Source organism: Equus caballus, chromosome 31 (assembly GCF_041296265.1).
Source record: "Equus caballus isolate H_3958 breed thoroughbred chromosome 31, TB-T2T, whole genome shotgun sequence".
In the NCBI taxonomy this organism is placed as follows: domain Eukaryota; kingdom Metazoa; phylum Chordata; class Mammalia; order Perissodactyla; family Equidae; genus Equus; species Equus caballus.
In genome coordinates, this window is record NC_091714.1 from 10786859 (window position 1) to 10805832 (window position 18974).

Genomic DNA, 18974 nt, shown 5'->3' on the forward strand with positions numbered 1-18974 from the left:
GATTGTTCTAGAGACCGCATTGCACACCAGTGTGTAAAAACTTGTTGGTCAATGGTCAGACTCTAGCTATCATTTACAACTCAAACCAGGACAACAGTCTTTTGTAATGATTTTACTCTTTTGATTGACAAAAGAATTGGGATCTTAGATAATTTCAAAGTTTGTACACATCTTTTATTCATCCTCTGTAAGAGAGAAATTAGAATAATATTGAATTCCCTCTTACAAATCTCCATATTTGAAGCTTGGAGCATTCAAATCTGTTCTTAGCAAGCAGATTTATTTAAAGAATTATAAATGGGTTTTTAATTCAACATGTATTTGGCTGCATTGTTCTGTAAGAAGACTGTCTAAGTAATGTGGGAGCTGATAAGTGATGAGGCTGCTTGCAGAAAACCATATTTTTCCCTCATAACACTAGAGAGTCACGTTTTACACTCTGATTGTTAAGTGCATGCTCTCATCTAACTCTTCCACGTGTGACCGTGAGCAATGTGCACGCGGATGACAGATCTGGCGGCATTTGTGAGTGTGCTGTGAATGGCACGGTGAGGTGAGGAGAGTTGGAAGAGGAGCCACTAACAGCTGCATTCTGCAGCAGTTTCCAAGAAATTGATTGTTACACAATAACAGTCGAAGACCCAGGAAGAAGTTGAAATCAGAAGTGACTCGTATTAAAAAGCTACTGTGCACCAGGTAGGAAGGAATATGAGAATATTCATATGCCCTGAAATAGAAATAACCACTTTGCACTATGTACACCACATACAATATAACATATTCTTTTTAACATCGCACAATATAAATATTATACACGGTGGAGTCAACTAAATGCAAAATCACTTGGAGGCACGAAGGAGAGACATGGAATAGACTGAACTCTGATGAAAATTAAGCTGGGGTTATAAAAGGCAGAGTGAGACACCTTTGAGATCTCACCTCGTGGGTGGGCAGCCACCTCCCATATACACTGAAAATTCTCATACATCAGTGTCGCTAGAGTTGATTGCTTCAGACGAAGACTCCTTAGCCAAATAATTTGAGAAAATCAAACTGTTGCTCCCCTCTCTAAAGTAGGTAACCCCTTGAAAGTCGCTCCCGACCTCAGGGCTTTGTAACAAGGGACTACGTGGGGACACGGCTGTGTTCCCCTCTATGTTGTAAATAACTTGGTTACTAGGAAACCACTTTAAGGGAACTAGAACAGTATGCAAGAACACCCATCACAGTGCTTAACAAGATTTAATGTACATTTATTCTTAACATGTGGAACATATAAAGATTTTATACTGAATAAATGATATTCATTAAGCCAGAGGAAAAGGAGGAATTTACATCAAGTTTTTTTCTTTTTTTTTTTTAAACTACATTATCTTGAAATACAAATGTGGATTCTTGTCACTGAAAAATCTTTGAAGTTGTGTTTCTTCCTTTGAGTTGGATTTTTTTCTTTTTTGTCTGTACTGGTAACCATTTTCTAAATCAATCCATACGCAACCATTTCCACACCTTGATTCATGAAGCGAATTGTGATCAGCTGCTCTCCCGAAATAGAGCATGACTTTATACATACAGAAACTTGTACATTACCCTCTTTTTTTTGTTTTTTTTGTTTGTTTTTGTTTTTTGTATTTTTTCTTTTTTTTTTGAGATATGGCCCTAATGAAAAAATATATAAAATAAAAATAAAAAATTATTTAAATCTACCATCACTTTGTAGTTACCACATCATGAAAAAGAAACTAAAAACTTTGTACTAAAAAAAAAAAAAAGAAAAAGAAAAAAGAAAAGAAAAAAATGAGGGTATGCTTAATGTACAACTTCTATATACATCACAGCCCATAGGCAGTAAAAAAAATATTTAAAAAATGATTAAAGGAATTGTGAAGAACTGTCATGTGAAGATCAAATGACAGACAGCAGACAGGACAGTAGTGGTGAGGAAGCAATTTCCGTTGATCGTTGTCAGGTACGTATTTTCAATCTTAACTTAAAAAAAAATTGTTTTTGCTCCTAGCCTAATGTAACCATTTTCCTGTGGAGAAACCAGTATAATTTCATAGTTTGACTACTGACTGACACATCTCCTTGAGCCCCTATACCTACATTTCTAGAAGTTTCTATTGCACAGAGCTTTGGGCGATGGGATACAAGTTTTTATTTTTTCATTGTCTGAAAATAACACGCCTAGGAAACTGATAATTTTTCACCTTTTTTGCCTCAGTGTGGTGAAATTTTCCCATCTTAGCATCTTTTGCCACAACTTTTTCCTTTAAAGTCAATTTGCTTCCCAAAAAAATGCAATACGACATGGAAAAGAACATTAAAAAGAAAATCTGTGAAAAACAAAAAGTGACCTTTGAATGCACTAGACAGCAACTTTGGTTAAAAAAACAAAACAAAATAGGAAAAAAAAAAACCCAAAAGGATGTACTTATACACACAGACAGCAAATATTAATTTCATAACTGTTCGAATTAATTATTTCTTTAATTCCCAATTGGTAAATAGTGAATGGGGCAGAGGAGCAAAGATTTTCTTTTCCTTCTTCCTACGCTGGATGGACAAGAACAGAAATGGCTAGTTACACGGGAGCCTCCAGTCTTCACTCACACAGTGCTGCCTTCTCACGGATGTCATAACTGCCCAATCTGAAACAGTACGTCACAGATGACAGACGCAACCAGAGAGTTCAGCACGGCCGAGATGGAGATATCCAGCAACCGGCCCTCGTGCAGAAGGAATTCCGACCGGTTCTCGTCCACTCTGGCCATAGCCAAGAGGGCCTTGGCCGCCCTGCACATCATGTCCACGCTAGGTGGTTCTAGAGGCGGGGGCTGCATGTGCATGAGGTTATGCTGGCTCTGCTGATACTGGGCCATGGTGACCCCATCCTCTAGGAAGCTTATCAAGTTTCCAATGCTCCCCTTCTGCACAGCTATTGCCCTTGCTGCCAGCGCGTCCCCTTGGGCAAGGTTCGATAAAAGCGCCATGGACATTTCTCGACAGACCGGGTTTTTGCGATCCCCAACGTACCTAACTAACGTAGCATAGAATTTCTCCTGACGACTAAACGGGGGCGTGGCCAAGATCAGGTCCACATTATTGTCCTGGATACTGAGTTTACAGAGGGTCTCCAGCACAAGTCTCTGAGGCGACAGGACAGAGTTGGGTCCCACCGTCGGAAAGGGGTCTTGAGCCTCTGCAGACGGGCACACCATCCAGTGCAGCAAGCCATCCAAAATTGGCAAGCAGATGCTTTCCGTGTAAGCAGACAAGTCTAGCTGCCCAGAAATGTTGGCTAATGTGACCAACGTGTTATCCCGTAAGACCTCGAGGCAGTCCCACCACCACTCATCTTTGCTGCAGGCCACCCCTTTGTCCTCATCTTCCTCTTTCTCGTAGGTCTGTGGTGCTCGTTTTCTCTCTGGATGCTCGTGGTGAAGAAGGATCAGCTTCCCCAGGATCAGCACCAAGCCTGGATGTTTGGACATTTCGGCGTCGTTCCCAGGCACAAAAGACAAGCTACGGACAATATTTGACACACAGATACAGCGCTTAGCCAGAGAGTCCTGCCAGTGCGCAATGGTGCAGAGAGGAGTCTCGTCTCGGCTCCTCGGCTCGTCCTCCAGCAGCTTGATGTTCCGGTGACTTTTGGCTTGATGGATACCAAAGGGAAACTTACTGCTCTCCATCTGGGCACCAGGGTTTGCATCTTCGGGCAGCGCCCCTGGTCGAGCGGACAGGACATCATCGATGGTCGCGATGATGCTTTTCTCCTGCTGCTCTTCGCAATCTCCTCTTCCTTCCTGCTCTTTCTTTCTACCTGCGGAGCTTAGAGGGGGAGGGGGACGCCTACGAGGAGGGATTTCCATCTTGCTCTCAAAGTGAGTCTGGATGTGCTCGGTGGTGTCCCCACCACCCAGCTGCCAGTGCAGAAGTCCGCTGTTGAACTCTTGCACACGCCCCAGCTTGTCAGATCGGTCGACCACAAACAGGTTGTTCTTTTTGACTATCTTGATGGGCAGCCTGTCGAACTTACTGGCTTGCCTGGGCTTCTCCTTTGGGTCTGCAGTGGCGTCGGGAGAGGTCACAGGCATGCTGCTCTTATCCTCGGCCTCTGCCTTTCCACCGTCTTCCTCCTCATCCTCCTCCTCGTCCTCCTCGTCATCAATACATTCAGCATCTTCGTCCTCTTTCCCGGAATCGTCCGCCAAGGACTGGCTATCATCTTTCTTTGCTGTATGGTGATCAAGTGCTTTTTGGCTGGGGTCTCCCACTTCATATTCCATAAGGATTCCAAAAATGTCAATCAGGCATTTTCTAAAGTACTCTACTAAAAGCTCGAGAAATCCGGACAACTAGAGAGGAGGAGAACAGAACAAGAAGAGAACAGGTAAAACGTCATAACATCAGATTAGACTGGGAAGAGCGAACATCCTGATAGCTCTCGATACATTTTTACGATTATTTTCACATGTTTTCATTCCTTTTTGTCTGAGCCGAGAAAGAGAAACTACATTATCAGTTAGAACTGCCTTCCTGAATTCTACGTTATTAACCAAACCGACATTTATCATGTTTCTCACTTGCTGCTTACTTTCCTGTATGATCGACATGAAAACCGACTTGTTATTTTCATATTTCTAATGTTATTGATGAGGGGGTGCTTTGTTGTCCTGTCTCCCTTTTTCTGGTTTAGATACAATGCACTCCTTACCGGCAGAGTGGGGAGATGCATTTTATGGACGCATTCACCCAAAGTGAGTCTGCTCTCTTCTATTATTTATCTGAGACTTGCTAGCCTGGATTTTTATGGCTGTTATTCTTAGGATTTTATGGTTATTTTTGTCTCAGGTGCCATAGGTTACTCTAATTTACGTTCTCCATATATCGTTGGGAGAAGATAATTTCAGCAATGTAGTAGCTCATAAACACAGAAAATTAAAAACAAATCAATTTAGTCCCTGACAAATGAATTAGAATGTTTCACAGAATGCAATTTTACATTTCACTTATCACGACTCTAGCTGAAAGACGAAAGCCACGACGAGAACGCGTTTTGTTTCCTTTAAGCAAATGTTTGTGTCCAGAAAATCAATATATTCCATGATTAGCAATCGCCCAGCTCCCGTCCCTCAACAGCCACACCACCACATTCAGGGAGGATAAACGGTAAGTGAGTAATAGAAAGGTTTCGTTAACGATGGTGTTACAGAAATCAACCATACTTTCATATCCTGCTGTCAATTCCTGAAAGTGGGTTTGAAACAATAAATAAGAAGTGAGCGGAAATCCACGTACCAGCCATAAAGTACTTGCTTTTAGGATATGATGGCATAATTTTTCAAGTGGAGGTTTGTGTTCCACGCCCCTCCCACCCCCAAGTTTACTTTTTCCCAGGGTGGGGGCAAGGGAAGGTGCTGGAGCAATGCTGGTTCTGAAGACATGTGATCAACAACAGTTCACCTGCCTAAGGATGAAGCTCATTACTCTAGCAAAGGCAGTCTAAGTTTTTTAAATACTTCTGTTAAAATGGACTTCATGCAGGGCTTACGGCCTTATTAATAACTTCCTATCTCCTGAAACCTTGCCTTTCAGGGCTGTGATGACAACTTCAGTGAGAGAAGAAAGAGGAGGGAGAAGCTTCTGGTCCTACTCAATAGAAGCAAGGGAATGAGGAGTTTTGGCTTTTTTCAGCAAAAGCAGAGAGCTGTTCACACACAGCAGGGAAAATAACCTTTTCTCATTTTTGTTTCTAAATATTTCTTTAAAAGTTTTTAGCTCAGTTGACTCTTGGGCGTTTTTCCGAACCCTCAGCTCCCCTTCTCTCTTCTAAAGGGATTATGCTGGAATCGACCTTCAGCCGAGCACTGCATAAAGGGGAGCTTAAAGCTCATTAAAAGTGGCAGGCTCTCAAATGACGGCTTCAAAACAACCTGGAGAGAGGCAGAAACGAGGGGAAGGACCAAGAAACGAGTCTGGCCTTGAGTTCATAACTGTTTCGGCTGAATGATGGGTACACGGGATTCATTAAACTGTTCTCTCTACTTCTACATATATTACACATTTTCTGCAATTTTTGTTTAATTAAAAGAATGACATTAGGTTCCCCTGGAAAGTAGAGTGATGTCCCATTGCAAGCTACATATCCAGCACTGACTACAGTCAATAATTTTATGTTACAGGTGGATTAATCCCCATTGGCCTGCTAACACTCATTCTAAACAACAATTTAATTTTACTACCATCATCTATTACACACACACAAGATCACTGTTTTCTTATGAGAAACATAGGTATGTGTGTACCGACACTAAAGTTTGAAATGAATTATGATTCCAGACTAAACCTTCAGACACCTCTACGTTGGTTGGCGTTGGTTTAACACAACTACAAAGATAAACAAGGTTAGGCGGTGGGTGCTCATCACGGTGGGCATCCGTTAAAGCGTTACACACGACTTAATTTTCTTACTCTAATCTGGTCCCAGTTGGACTGGGGCTGCTTACCTGGGAGAGATTGAAAGTAGCGACAGTGCTGTCATCATAGAGAAGAATATTAATAGTGTCCAAAGCCCACGTACTTTCAGCCAAAAGACCTGACTTAAGGGACATCATCACACGCCAGGCCTCAGGAGTAACTACAAAACAGGGCAGAGAACGAGGATATGGTTAATATTAACTCAATGCACAAAAGAAGAAAAAGTAACAAAAGGATAAGAAAAAAGAAGTGGAATGTTCAGTTAAATACTGATTTTAAGCAAATGTTCTGAGGAATAAACACGATCGTTTCCAGATTTTAAAGGGAAGGTGATGGCTTTACTAAAACACTTTTGTTGTTTAAGATGTTTTTTAAAAATTTATTTTATTTTTTTTTTTGAGGAAGACTAGCCCTGAGCTAATATCTGCTGCCAATCCTTCTCTTTCTGCTGAGGAAGAATGGCCCTGAGCTAACATCCGTGCCCATCATCCTCTACTTTACGTGTGGGACGCCTGCCACAGCATGGCTTGCCAAGCGGTGCCATGTCCGCACCTGCGATCCCGACCGGCGAACCCCGGGCTGCTGAAGCGGAACATGCGCACTTAACCGCTGCACCACCGGGCCTGCCCTTGTTTAAGATCTTTTTGCTTTGTGGGTTAAACACGAGCCCAAGTGCTTCCAGAGGTGGCAGTGGTTAAGCTCAAATGGTCCTTTCTCATCGCCCGCTTCTGTCTTTTAGCCTCTGACAGAATTTGTAATGACGCATCAGAGCTTTAATAATTGAGTCAACCCAAAAAATGGTATTTGTCTTCTCCGGCCTGCTCCATTCACAAATGTCTCAAGGTGGCATCTTCAGACGGCTGGCAAATATGCAGAATGGAAGCAAAATGTAATTCCCAAACAGCACATTCTCTGATAGAAACTCGGGATTTTCCCATGCTGTCCTCTTCTATTTCTGAGCTCCTGACCTCAGAACGCGCTGTCGACGAATAACAGCACTTCGAACGTTCAGAGTTTCGAAGAGGCAGGCCTGAGCCAGAGAAGGGGAAACAGAGGGTTGTACTTCTGTTTTCCCCGTTCCTGTTACTGAAGAAGACAGAGTGATGAGATAAAACATTTGCAAGATTGCCGTAAGATGGGGCGAGAGGAGGAGCCCTATTGTGTGTCTGAAATTTCAGCGGAAGCCGGCCCAGGAAAGCAGCAGGCCCCAGGTGCCAGCAGACCCGTGCAACCAGAACTCACCACAGGCACAGCCAACACCAGGCGCCAGGAGGAAGCACGTGTGTGGAGGGGAGGGGACCATGGGTTTCCACCTGTATTTTAATTTCACCTACTTTTCCAATTTTCTGAGATAGGTACACAATACTTTTATAATAGAAAAAGCAAATATTTTTTAAAAAGGAACACAAATTTCCATAGGCTGAAGACAAATACTGGTATAACGTGCGCTAAGAAATTTTATAAAAATTTAAATATATGTTTATGTAAACATATATACACACAAATATATGTGCATATTTTTACATATATATTTCCATATATAAGATGGTCCCGTGTCTGTATCTTTTTCTCGCCTCCAGCAGCCCTCTCTCTATAAAACTCTTGACTTTTCTCCCCTTATCTCTCTCTATATCTCTTTAATGTCCAATGATTGAAAACATCTTTAATTTAGTATCTTTAATTTTTCTAATCACTGCAAATGATTTCAAGGCAAGTGATTTTGGAAAATTTTTTTTACATAACTGAGATCTATAATGTCCTTTGCTGTATTAAAAGTACTTTAAACATAATGCAGAAAAACTATGTGCATTCCCAGATAGTCCAGAGCTCTAATTAGTCCTCAGAACATCCGAAATAGGACGAACGGCACCATTGCATTCTACTGAGAGAGTGCCTTGCCTCCTATCTACCAGTGCTGTGCGGGTTACATCGATTCTGTGCATCATATCAAATTCCATGTATCACACCATATATCTACCTATGTAGCATATTCAGGCTTCTACTTTCTCCCAGGGAAACTCACTGTCTGTATGTTGTCACCAAAACCACAGAGTGGCTGGCCTTCAAATTTTCCCAGGCCACCTTAGCGCACACACTGCATTGGTTAAGGTCAAATCTTTAAGCCCAGACGTACTACGTAGTTACTGAGGATTCCATGGTCTCTCCCCTGGAGCTCTGCTCTCTCACAATAATGCTCCAATGTAAAAACACTATTTTAATTCACACTCTTCTCTGGCACTCTTGCTTGACTCAGATTAGTGGCTTCCAACTACTGCTCCCACACAAAAACACGTCTTGCTGGGTTGGAGTCCTAAGAATGTCACCCCTCTGGGATTAACAGGAACTACGTCTAACTAAAGTAAACTTCTAGATCACAGCGGGAACTCCTTGCAGGCACAGAGCCTGGGGAAAGCTCACCGATGTCTTTTGAGGTAATCTTTCGCCTTTGTTTCAGGACAGGCTGCGATGCTTCTACAGAGCCAGGCGGAAAGGTAATCTCCCGTCTGATCGGGGGTGGCTGGGGGGGCGGCCCCGTGACCTGGGACGTGGGCACAGTGGGCATGACCTTCTGCATCTTCATAGAGGGCAGAAAGGGAGGCTTGCTGGGAGACATGCGGCTCTCCAGGGAGCGCTGGAAGGAGGCGGGGCTGGGCGCCCTGGAGATGTGGTTCGGCAGTGATGGTGGCGTCTGGTAGGATGGCTGAGGCGGGCGTGTGATGGGCTGCATGGAGGCTGAAGAGGACATATAAGGCTGACGTTGGCTGACGTGAGAAGGCCACTGGCTCTCGTGATTTATCCTTTGATCAGGTACCATCATATCATCCGTGCGGTTCATGCCCGGATAAGGAGGTGCCTGTGCAGGGCCACCCGGGCCTTGCCTGTTCTGGTAGGGATAAGGCATATCGTTGCGTGTCGCCCACAGACTCTGCTGAGGCCCTTCACTGGAGGACGACTGCATTGGGCCGCCCATCATCTGCGGCGGGATCCCGTGCGGCTGCATCTGCCCTGGGCCCTGCATCCTCTCTCTGTTGTAGGGGTACGGATATTGCCCCTGGATGGGCCTCCTGTCTGGGCCGGAGTAGGAGGCCCCGTACTGGTTGTACATCTCCTGCTGCTGGTTGCCGTACTGCATGTTGTACACGTCCCCCTCGTGGCGTTTGGCTGGAGGCCCGTACATGCCGTCCATATGGCGCTTGTAATTCTGAAATTCACATAAAGACGAGTCACACTGATGTGCTTTTCCAGGTACAATCGCACACTTGAATTATGCAAAATCATTATTACCTGGTGGAATGTTCATTTCACAACGAATAAGGGAAGCTCTGATAACAGCTAAGGACTAACAATTTACGTCCTATATTTCAGTATCATATAACGCCATGTCACGTACTCCAAGAGGGCTTCCAAAGATTGTTTCCAGGTGTCTAAAATGTTCTGTGGGTGAAAAAAAAAAAGGCTTCTCTCCTGTACCTCCAGGGCTGGAATACTGGGGGAGTGTGGTGTCGGGACACCGCGTGGGCAGTGCTGGACAGGGGTGTGGAGCTCCACGAAGACAGCCTCAGTGGGCAGAAGGATAACTCTCACCAGAACGGATAGAGCATTCTGAGGGCCAGCCTGAAAGGCTCCCGGATTACACAGATTTCTGAGGCCTAATTTACAGAAAAGCACTGTGCACGGACGGGATCTGGCTCCTCAGACTGGACACATGCTACCCTGCCCCCCGACACTCTACAGCCCCTGCCCCGACTTCCAGCTTGTCCACAACTCTCCCATGAAAGCCGCTGGCCCCGGCCTCTGAGGACGGGGAAGGGCGCAGCCTGTTACTAAGCTCTCCTCTTGGGGACACCAGGGGGACCAGCGCTTGATCAGGGTGGGAGGCCCCTGATGTGAGTAAGATGCTGATGTATTAATTAGTGTTCTTTCACTTTAGTTGATTTAATAATATAATCCACTGTGCCTACACGCTCCAGTAAAACTAAATAAATGTTTAAAACCTCCCCTATTTTATAAGAGGTCTCAGATCTAAAATGCTGCTTAGAAATAGCAGATTCCTGGGTCTGAAAAGCCACAGCGTGATGTGCAATTCTCTGCATCATAGTGGTAGCTGTAAGGTGAAGATTTTGCACAAACCGTCGCCTCTGAGCTGCAATGGCTGCATGAACCAGCACAAACCTATCCTATGCGGTCAAAATAGGTGGGGGTAATATCTTAATTTTAAAAAGCCAATTAACTTTCAGTATTAGTAGATAATATTTTAAGTTGTTTTTTTCTACATATCCTCTTTAAAACATATTGACAAATTTCTGTTCTAAAATGGCGTTTGATACGATAGTACATACAACAGACACATGTTTCAAATATACTTGAGTTTCTTATTATTTACAAGGATGAGTGCCCTTAACTTCTTACAACATGTTATATTTGTTTCAGGATACCATCTATCAAGAGCTATTTTTAATTTGCTGACATCAAAATCCTAAGAATATCTTCTGGCATCAACAAATATATCGTGATTGTTCAATAAACCGAATCATCTTGTTACGCTTTCTAAAACACTTCTGAAGCAACCCGAGTTTGAGTTTTAAACAGAAAGCACAGAGCTGTACACCGCTCGCCAACTCACCGGCTGCTGTGGATACAGGCCCGGCTGGTGTCCTCCATATGCCGGCTGTCCTGAGGGAGGGCCCTGGCCCGGGTACTGCTGCCCGTAAGGTTCATGCCTGGAACGAGGCATCCGAAGAAAGCTTCATTTACAAAGGACCTCAGGCCAAGAGGGAAATGAACAGCCCATTTCTGGAAACTCTTCCCTAAACAGCCGTCCTTCCTTCACCACACACATCTCCCAACAGGCACTCTGGGCAGCAGCACTTGAACTTTCAGCAAGAAGGATGGGAACACCCATTTTGGGAACGCTGCCAATCCCTGGCGAATAGGTGTGACAGGACTCCTGCAGGACAGGCCAGCCTCGCTCTAAGGGGAGGCCCTGCCCACCCGCCCAAGTTCCCGGGACGTCCGGCAGCACCAGGATGTGAAGTCTTAGTGAGAGCAAGAAACAAGAGAAAGAATCCGAGAAGCAAGCAGCATTTCCAGGAGTACCAGAACGTGGACACAGAATCGGGGAAAATGTTGCTACTTCTCACTTTCTTATTGTGAGTATCAAATGTCCAAATTTCTAAAGAGACACTTCAAAATTACTCCCAACGATACTGAGTTGGCTAATAATTGTATAGATATAAGTATTCAAATTTTCAAAGTCCTATGACCGTAAAAGGCTACAGAAAAGAATAACAGGGACGATTTGCATGTATAAATGGGAATGAGCAATACATTTATTTTTCAATTTCTACTATATTGAGAAGTTAGAAATACCATAAAAAGTAGCCTGGCTTAGTTAGTATACTGAATCTTGTAAGAAGGAATACTTGGAGTGACTATATTCTTAAACTGATCAAGGATTGAGTATAAGAAAGAAAATAAACGAATTTTGAGAATATCACATGTAAAACAGACACAAGGGAAGTTCTTGCCAAGGACACTGACATCTAGAAGGAAGCTTAGAGCTAAGAGGAAAGAAATATAATGGACATAAATCAAATTTACGCTGAACAAGTCTACTTTGCGAAGAGAAAACTGAGCAATGCGGTAACGCCCTCTCTCCAATGTGGGAGAGCCAAAGTGACTTTTAAACCAAGGCGGTGCAATGTTCTAGAACGCATTCTAGAAGAAACAGAAAAGTACATTTGCTTGGGTTCCTTTAAGAATATATGTCCCAGGACAACTATTCTTCTAATCTCATCAACCAAAAAAAAAAAATCAATAGCTTTTCCTGGACCCTCAAAAACCAAATTTAAGTAAAATCCTTGATTCGGGACACTCAGCATTACACAGCGGTGAACTGATTCCTGCAGACACCACAGACGAACATTCACCACACTTATAGCCAGGGTAAGAATTAGAAGCCTAGATTTTTAAATGACTATCAGAAAGTTTTATATCACTTTGAGCACGTGATGGCCTTGTAATCTCAAGAACCAGGCTCAGAGAAAATGCCAGAAAGAAACCCTATTTGGTAAAATATTGATTTTCAAACGTTTTTTCCCTTTGTATCAAACCAGGAAAGCCTTTTCACGATGTAACCGCTCCCTATGACCCCAGCATGTGGACTGATGAAAGGCGGCGGCTCTGGCCGGGGTGGTCTCTGAGGAGCAGCATGCACCCGATTCTGAAGGAAACGGTCGAAAGCCGTCCCTGTCCTGAGGGAAGCCAACGTGGCTACGGCTAGGAAAACAGACTTCTATTATGCCTCCGTGTTTTTCCTTTAAAGATCACCAATATTCTACTAAAGGCTTCGTTTCGGAGCACCTCTCTATGAGGGAGGTAGAGGACACACGAACCCAGGGAAGGGAGCTTCTGTTGCAAGTATTAAAGTCCGGGGCCGTCTTCACACAGAGGAGTGGCCCTAAGCCACTGTTTTAGGAAGCAGTCTTCTGTTACTTCTCAGGGACATGTCAGTGACTTTCCTTCTAGTATATTAAAAATAAATCTGGAGGCCAGCCTGGTGGCGCCATGGTTAAGTTTGCACACTCTGCTTCAGGAAGCCAGGGTTTGTGGGTTCGGATCCTGGGCGTGGACCAACACAGTGCTCATCAAGCCATGCTGTGGCGGCATCCCACATACAAAATAGAAGAAGATTGGCATAGATGTCAGCTCAGGGCCAATCTTCCTCACCAAAAAAAAAAATTGAAGAAAAAAAAAAAATCTGATCAGTACTGCAACCTAACTTGCCATAATAATGTCAAGATGCCACCCTGAAAAGCAGCTCCAGTGAAGCCTGTGCAGTGGCTCTTCCCAAAGATGTTCATTAGGGAGCAAAGCATTCTCTCTGTTTAAAACATTCATAGGGAAGAATGCAAACACCATAAAAAACAACACCTGGAAGATCTTTCCAAGAACCCATTACAGCCCCGAGTCTGCGGAAAGCCCGGTGCGGCTACCACTGCACAGACGTTCCCCAGGGAAGAAACGCTGGTGGGAGGGAGGAGGGGAGGGGCTGGAAAACCCACCAGCTCTTGGGAGTTCCCGAGACGAGCCACACTTGGAAGCTGGGGTGTGAGTCTCAGTGTGGTGACAGCGGCTGCCTCCAGGGGGCATCTGGGTGCTGAGAGGATGGCCATTACTTGGGACGGCCCTGGCGCTGGAGTTCTCAGGGAGAAGATTCCTGCCATGGCCAGCCCGGCCCCAGCAAATTTCTAATTTATGCTTTTGGGCATTTGCTTATAAAAACACAGCTGCACTTGGCTGCCTGGGGACAAAGTCCTGGTACAGCTGTCGACAGAAGGCAGCTATCTGACACCACCCTCCTTATTAACTTCAGCAGGAGAGGCGACACTGTAAGTTACTATGGGTTACTAGGGCTCGGAAGTGTGCGCGTGTGAGGAAAGCAGAGTTTCTAGGAAAGCATCTCGTCACATCTCAGAAGACACTCACCTTCGGTCGTAACTGGCTCCATAGGGAAACTGCTGCCGCTGCCCCAGGCCCAGACTGGACATGGCTCCAGAGGGACTTTGGTTATACATGTCCTGCATGCTGCTAGTGGGCATCTGTCCTTGCGTCATGAAGGGCTCACTACTTCCAGGCACTGCAATATTTTCAATAACAGACAGAAAATTAAGCATTTTCAGAAGTTAAAGGCCCCAAACATTGCTTTCCAGTCATTTCTGTTCTCCTTACTATGACAGACATATACCTTATCCCTAATGTGGCTGACGACAATACAGAAGGAAGAGCCTAAGGTTTGGGGTCAGGAGAGGCCCCAAGGTGCCCTCACGCCAAGGACAGGCCTCGTATGAGCCCCTCCCTTTGAGTGTGGGAAGAACCTATGAATGCGACAGGATATTGCTCTCATGATTACATTACATCACGGGGTAAAAGGGATTTCACAGATGTAACTACGGTCACTAATCAGCTGACTGTGAGTTAACCAAAAGGGACATCGTCCAGGTGTGCCCTTCACATCCCTGTGTAGACATCAGAGATACTCTCCCGCTGGCCTTGAAGAAGCAGCTGCCACGGCCCCCAGAGGACAGTCGACGAGACAATGGAACCTCAGTCTGACAACTGCAAGGAACCGAATCCTGCCAGCAACCGGAATGAGGTTAGAAGAGAACTCTGAGCCTCGGATGAGATGGAGCCTGGCTGACACCCTGACGTCTGCTGTGTGAGACCCTGAGCTGAGACCCCACAGGAACACAAGATCATCAGTTTATGTTGTTTTCAGCTGCTAAGTTTGTGGCAATTTGTTACTTGGTAATACAGAGAACCAACACAGGCGCGGGTCCACTGTTACTTGGCTAAGTCACTAAACTTCTGAGTTGAATTCCTCGTACCATCTCATGGGGTGGTTGTGAGGAAGAGACGAACCACACCTATAAATACAGCTCCTTTCCCTTGTAGGGAGAGAAAAATGAAAACCTCAACGTAAACACCCACCACTGACTCGCTCCAAAATCAGGATAATGCAAATCACTAGGGAGTTCAGAACAGCTCGAGAACGGATGAGATACAACTATTTCTATCGGGGGTAGAGTGGCAATTAGGTCGAATATGCAAATTAGCATCAGCTCAGAGCCTGAAGGAAATTGGGTCAAGTCTAGAAACTTGCCGGTGGGCAAATTAAACATTTTAATGCAAATCTTAATTGATACACGGCACTACTATCTTTCTTCATCCTGTGAAGGTTACTTTTATGTTACGTGAGGCAAAAGCTGACTAAACTTTTGTGAGCTGCTAACACTGGTTAGGCTGGTAGAGGGGAGCCCACGAGGAAGCCCAGTACTGGGGGAATGTCTTCTGCTGTGCCACGTGCTTTCACAAACTTTATCTCACTGGATCTCACGTCAACCTGTAGTAGAACCAGTTTTGATGTGACTTTCCATTTTATAGATGTAAAAACAGAGAGAGACAGAAATTAATGGGGGTAATTAAAGTTAAATAGCTTAACTCTCTAATACATAAAGAGTTCTTAAAAATCAGTAAGAAAAAAGACAATCCAATTTAAAAAATTTGCAAACACAAAAATGGACATTCACAGGAAAAGAAGAATCAATGGCCAATCAATGTATGAAAAGACAGGTGACCTCACCAATGATTAAAGAAATTCAAGTTAAAACAATTATGAAGCTTTATTTCCCCCCAATCTGATCGGCAAACATTAAAATGACTGATAATAATCATTCTCAGTATGAGAGTGAGGACTCGCATACTCTTACATACTCATGTTAAGAGTATCACATTGGCCTAACTTTGGCCAATACCTGCTATGACAGGCTTTGCTTTGAGAGAAGCTTTGAGAGAAGCTTCCCCAGAGAAGCACCTCTCCAGGTATTCCCTCTGAGGTCCCCCCACAGTGAGTCTGGGCTTGGTCATGTGACCTGCCTTGACCAATGGGGCACTGGCAAGTGTGATGCGGCAGAGGCCTGTGGGTGCTGGCGACTGGGGCTTGTCCTCTTAGATTGCTCCTTCTTGGGACCTGTCCACCGTGTCCTGAAGCACCCCAGAAGCTCCATAGCAAGACCCCATGGAGGAGGCCCAGGGGCCAACAGCTCCAGTTGAGTTCCCAGTAGAGCCTCAAGATGGCACCAGCCACGCACTCAAGTGACATCCCAGCTCCAGCAGACCTGTCAACAGGCTTCCAGATGAGGACAGCTGCCTCAGTGCCCCGACGGACAACACACGGAGCAGAGAGCCACCCGCCACCACAGGACTGAGAGATACAGCGAAGCGCTGTCGTTTAGAGCCACTAAGCTCTGCGGTGGTTTCTCACATAGTAAAAGATACTTAGTAAACTGAAAAACAGTTCATATCCTTTGATTCAGTTATTCTACTTCTAGGAATCTATTTCATAAAACACTCTTGCAATTGTGAAAAAATAGCTGTACTTCGATAATCACTGCGTCATTGTTTATACCAGCAAAATATTATGAAACAACCCATCCATTACTAGAGCACTGAAACTAGAAAGCAGGATCAGGCGTACAGATATTAATAGACATTCAAAATATACTGTTAAGTTAAACAATACATAAATATTCACTTATTGTTGATTTATAATTAATCCGTCAATCCCTCAATTAGCGATGAGTTAAGTGAACAGGCGGGCAAAGGAGGCAGGCGGACAGGTGAGGCCAAAGCAGCTTGGGGACAGGAGTCTTAGACGAGGCCCTTTTATCCACTCCTCCACCACCCTACAGCTCAACGGCAGGAGCAGCAACGAGAACTAGGAGCATGCTTTCCACTGATGTTTGTCGTTGAATAAAAAGTCAGAGTACCACCACGTTCACTGACAGAATAAGGTGAGCTGAGGAAGGCAGAACTTCAGGATAACAGGGATAAGGCTGTAAGAAAATCTGTTTCCTGTGAGTTTTCTGTTTATCTGTTCTAATTTGGTACCAAATATACCAGCCCTGGAAGGTAGCAGGTGAGCTGAACTATACCAGGGAAATGTGAGCCGGAGCATCCTTCTGAGCCACTGTATCACTTACACGGTTGATGAAAACACATTACACAGCCGCATAGCGCCGAGCCAGGTAATCCAGTCACCCCCCACCCTCCCAACTTTATTTTTGTAGTAAGAAATATTGTGGGCATAGGGAAAGAAAAGAAACACAACTCTCGCTGTCTCATACAGCATATAGGTAGGATACCGGAATGGTTCACAATAACTCTTAAAGGCAGATTCCAAACACTACTAATTATTTTTGCCATGTTACGGTCATATTTTCAGAATCTAAAAATGTGATACAACCACAAAGAGCACTACCAAAATGTTCTTTCTAGCATCTCATACCGCTAGAAAAATAGCCACCTCCAACATTCACAAAGATTTTTTTGCATTTCTGAGCTTACGGATTTATTGCATGTTCCGCAAAATCTTTGCCTGGAATAAGCAGCTCGGAAACTTCTTAAAGGAAAAGTTATCGATTATCTTGCGTTATGTAACAGATTCCTGAAATACTGTATATGAAATATAATCTCATTTGTTAATTAAATGGTATATGTTCAATATTCGAAATTTTGCGATGGTTCTTTATTTTTCATGGCTCCATCATACCTGTGAAAACCATGGCTTCGGGCTTTCTGCTTCTTTCTAGTTAAGACAATGTATCAAGAAATTCATGTGCCCCAAACATCTAAATACAACGGAAGTACGATTATTTAATGGATCCCAGAATAAGTACTTCCATAAAAATATTACTATTTTTCTGAATTTTTTTCAATAATATTCACATCAGCCTCAATTTCACCAATTTGGAAGAGCGTCAAAAAGCCCTTGGCGCCTGTGTGCCATGGGAGGAGCTCAGGGCAGAGGTTTAGACGGCCACAATCTCAGCGCTGAGTCAAAGCTGGGGGCAGATAAGCACAAAGGAAAATCCACCCTGGTGTTCGCTCCCGTCAATCAGAACTCTCCCACACTCTCCTGGTGCTCTCAGCATCCCACAGTTGTCGGCACCGTTTCTCTGCTTAGTTCTCCAAAATTATTCCTAATTCCAATGCTCCGCCCAGCTCGACATACACCCTACCACCTACCACTCAACACACCAAAAGTCAGCTCTGGATTTCCTCCTGTATCCCGCTCATTCCCAGCGGTCCGCATCCCAGGGGGTAACATGAACCTCTATCTCCCTCTCTACCCTGGCCCCTTCCCCAAGGCCATGTCCCAGGCAGTAACGCCCTCACCTCCCAGTTACCATCTCTCGGTTCTTCCCTTTAACCCCCACATTCGATCCATCAGCATGGCCCTTGCTTCTACCTCGGAAACACGTAATGAGCGTGTCCACCTCTCTCTCCATGGTTGGTATCTGACTCCCCCCCTCTTCTCTCCCCTGGACCATCGCAGTGGTGTCCCCAGCTACTCTAACTTCTCTCCAATACACTCTCCACCCATAGCCAGTTGTTTATTTATTTATTTTTAACAAAAAACCTAGGTCACTTCCTGCATAACATCTCTCAGGGGGCGAGGGTAAAACCCAGAGTCACCCTGTGCCTCTGAAGGCGGACAGGCTCTGGCCCCGAGAGCCCCGATGGCCTCAGCCTGCCCGCCACGCCCCCCCCCGCCCCCCGTTATGCTCCTGAAGTCTCCCACCTCCTCCAACACGCCAGGCTCGCTCGGGCCTCCCCCACTCCCTGCTCTTCTCTGACCGCCCCCTCGTTCTTGGGTCTCAGCAGAGAACTGGCATCTCCTCAGAGCCCTCCCCTCTGGACCACCCTCGCTAAGGAGACCCCTTCCCCCTACTGTCCCCGGCCCTCAACATCATTGCTCTTCGTGTCCTTTCGTCCTTTTCGTTTTCTTTCTGCGGGTTTCTTTATTCCATTAACCACCATCTTTAACTATCTATTTGTGGCTTAGCTTAGTTTCTTTCTGTCACTCCATGAGGAACTATGTCTGATTTGCCAATACTACCAGCCAGCACTAGCCCCGTGCCTGGCCCGTG

General features: G+C 44.8%; 1 protein-coding gene across 27 annotated transcripts in view; it reads right to left on the bottom strand.

The window, feature by feature from the left end:
• Positions 1-1232: 1232 nt before the first annotated feature.
• The window catches only part of ARID1B (AT-rich interaction domain 1B), a 413107-nt gene continuing 395365 nt past the window's right edge, over positions 1233-18974 (bottom strand). For all 27 annotated transcript variants that reach the window (XM_070256330.1, XM_023633152.2, XM_023633155.2 and 24 more), the window contains 5 exons: positions 13972-14122; positions 11108-11204; positions 8902-9685; positions 6513-6643; positions 1233-4361 (listed from right to left, as the gene is read on the bottom strand). In XM_070256330.1, the coding sequence (XP_070112431.1) occupies positions 2637-4361; positions 6513-6643; positions 8902-9685; positions 11108-11204; positions 13972-14122 (2888 nt within the window). In that variant the 3' untranslated portion in view covers positions 1233-2636. The remainder of the gene's footprint in view (positions 4362-6512; positions 6644-8901; positions 9686-11107; positions 11205-13971; positions 14123-18974) is intronic.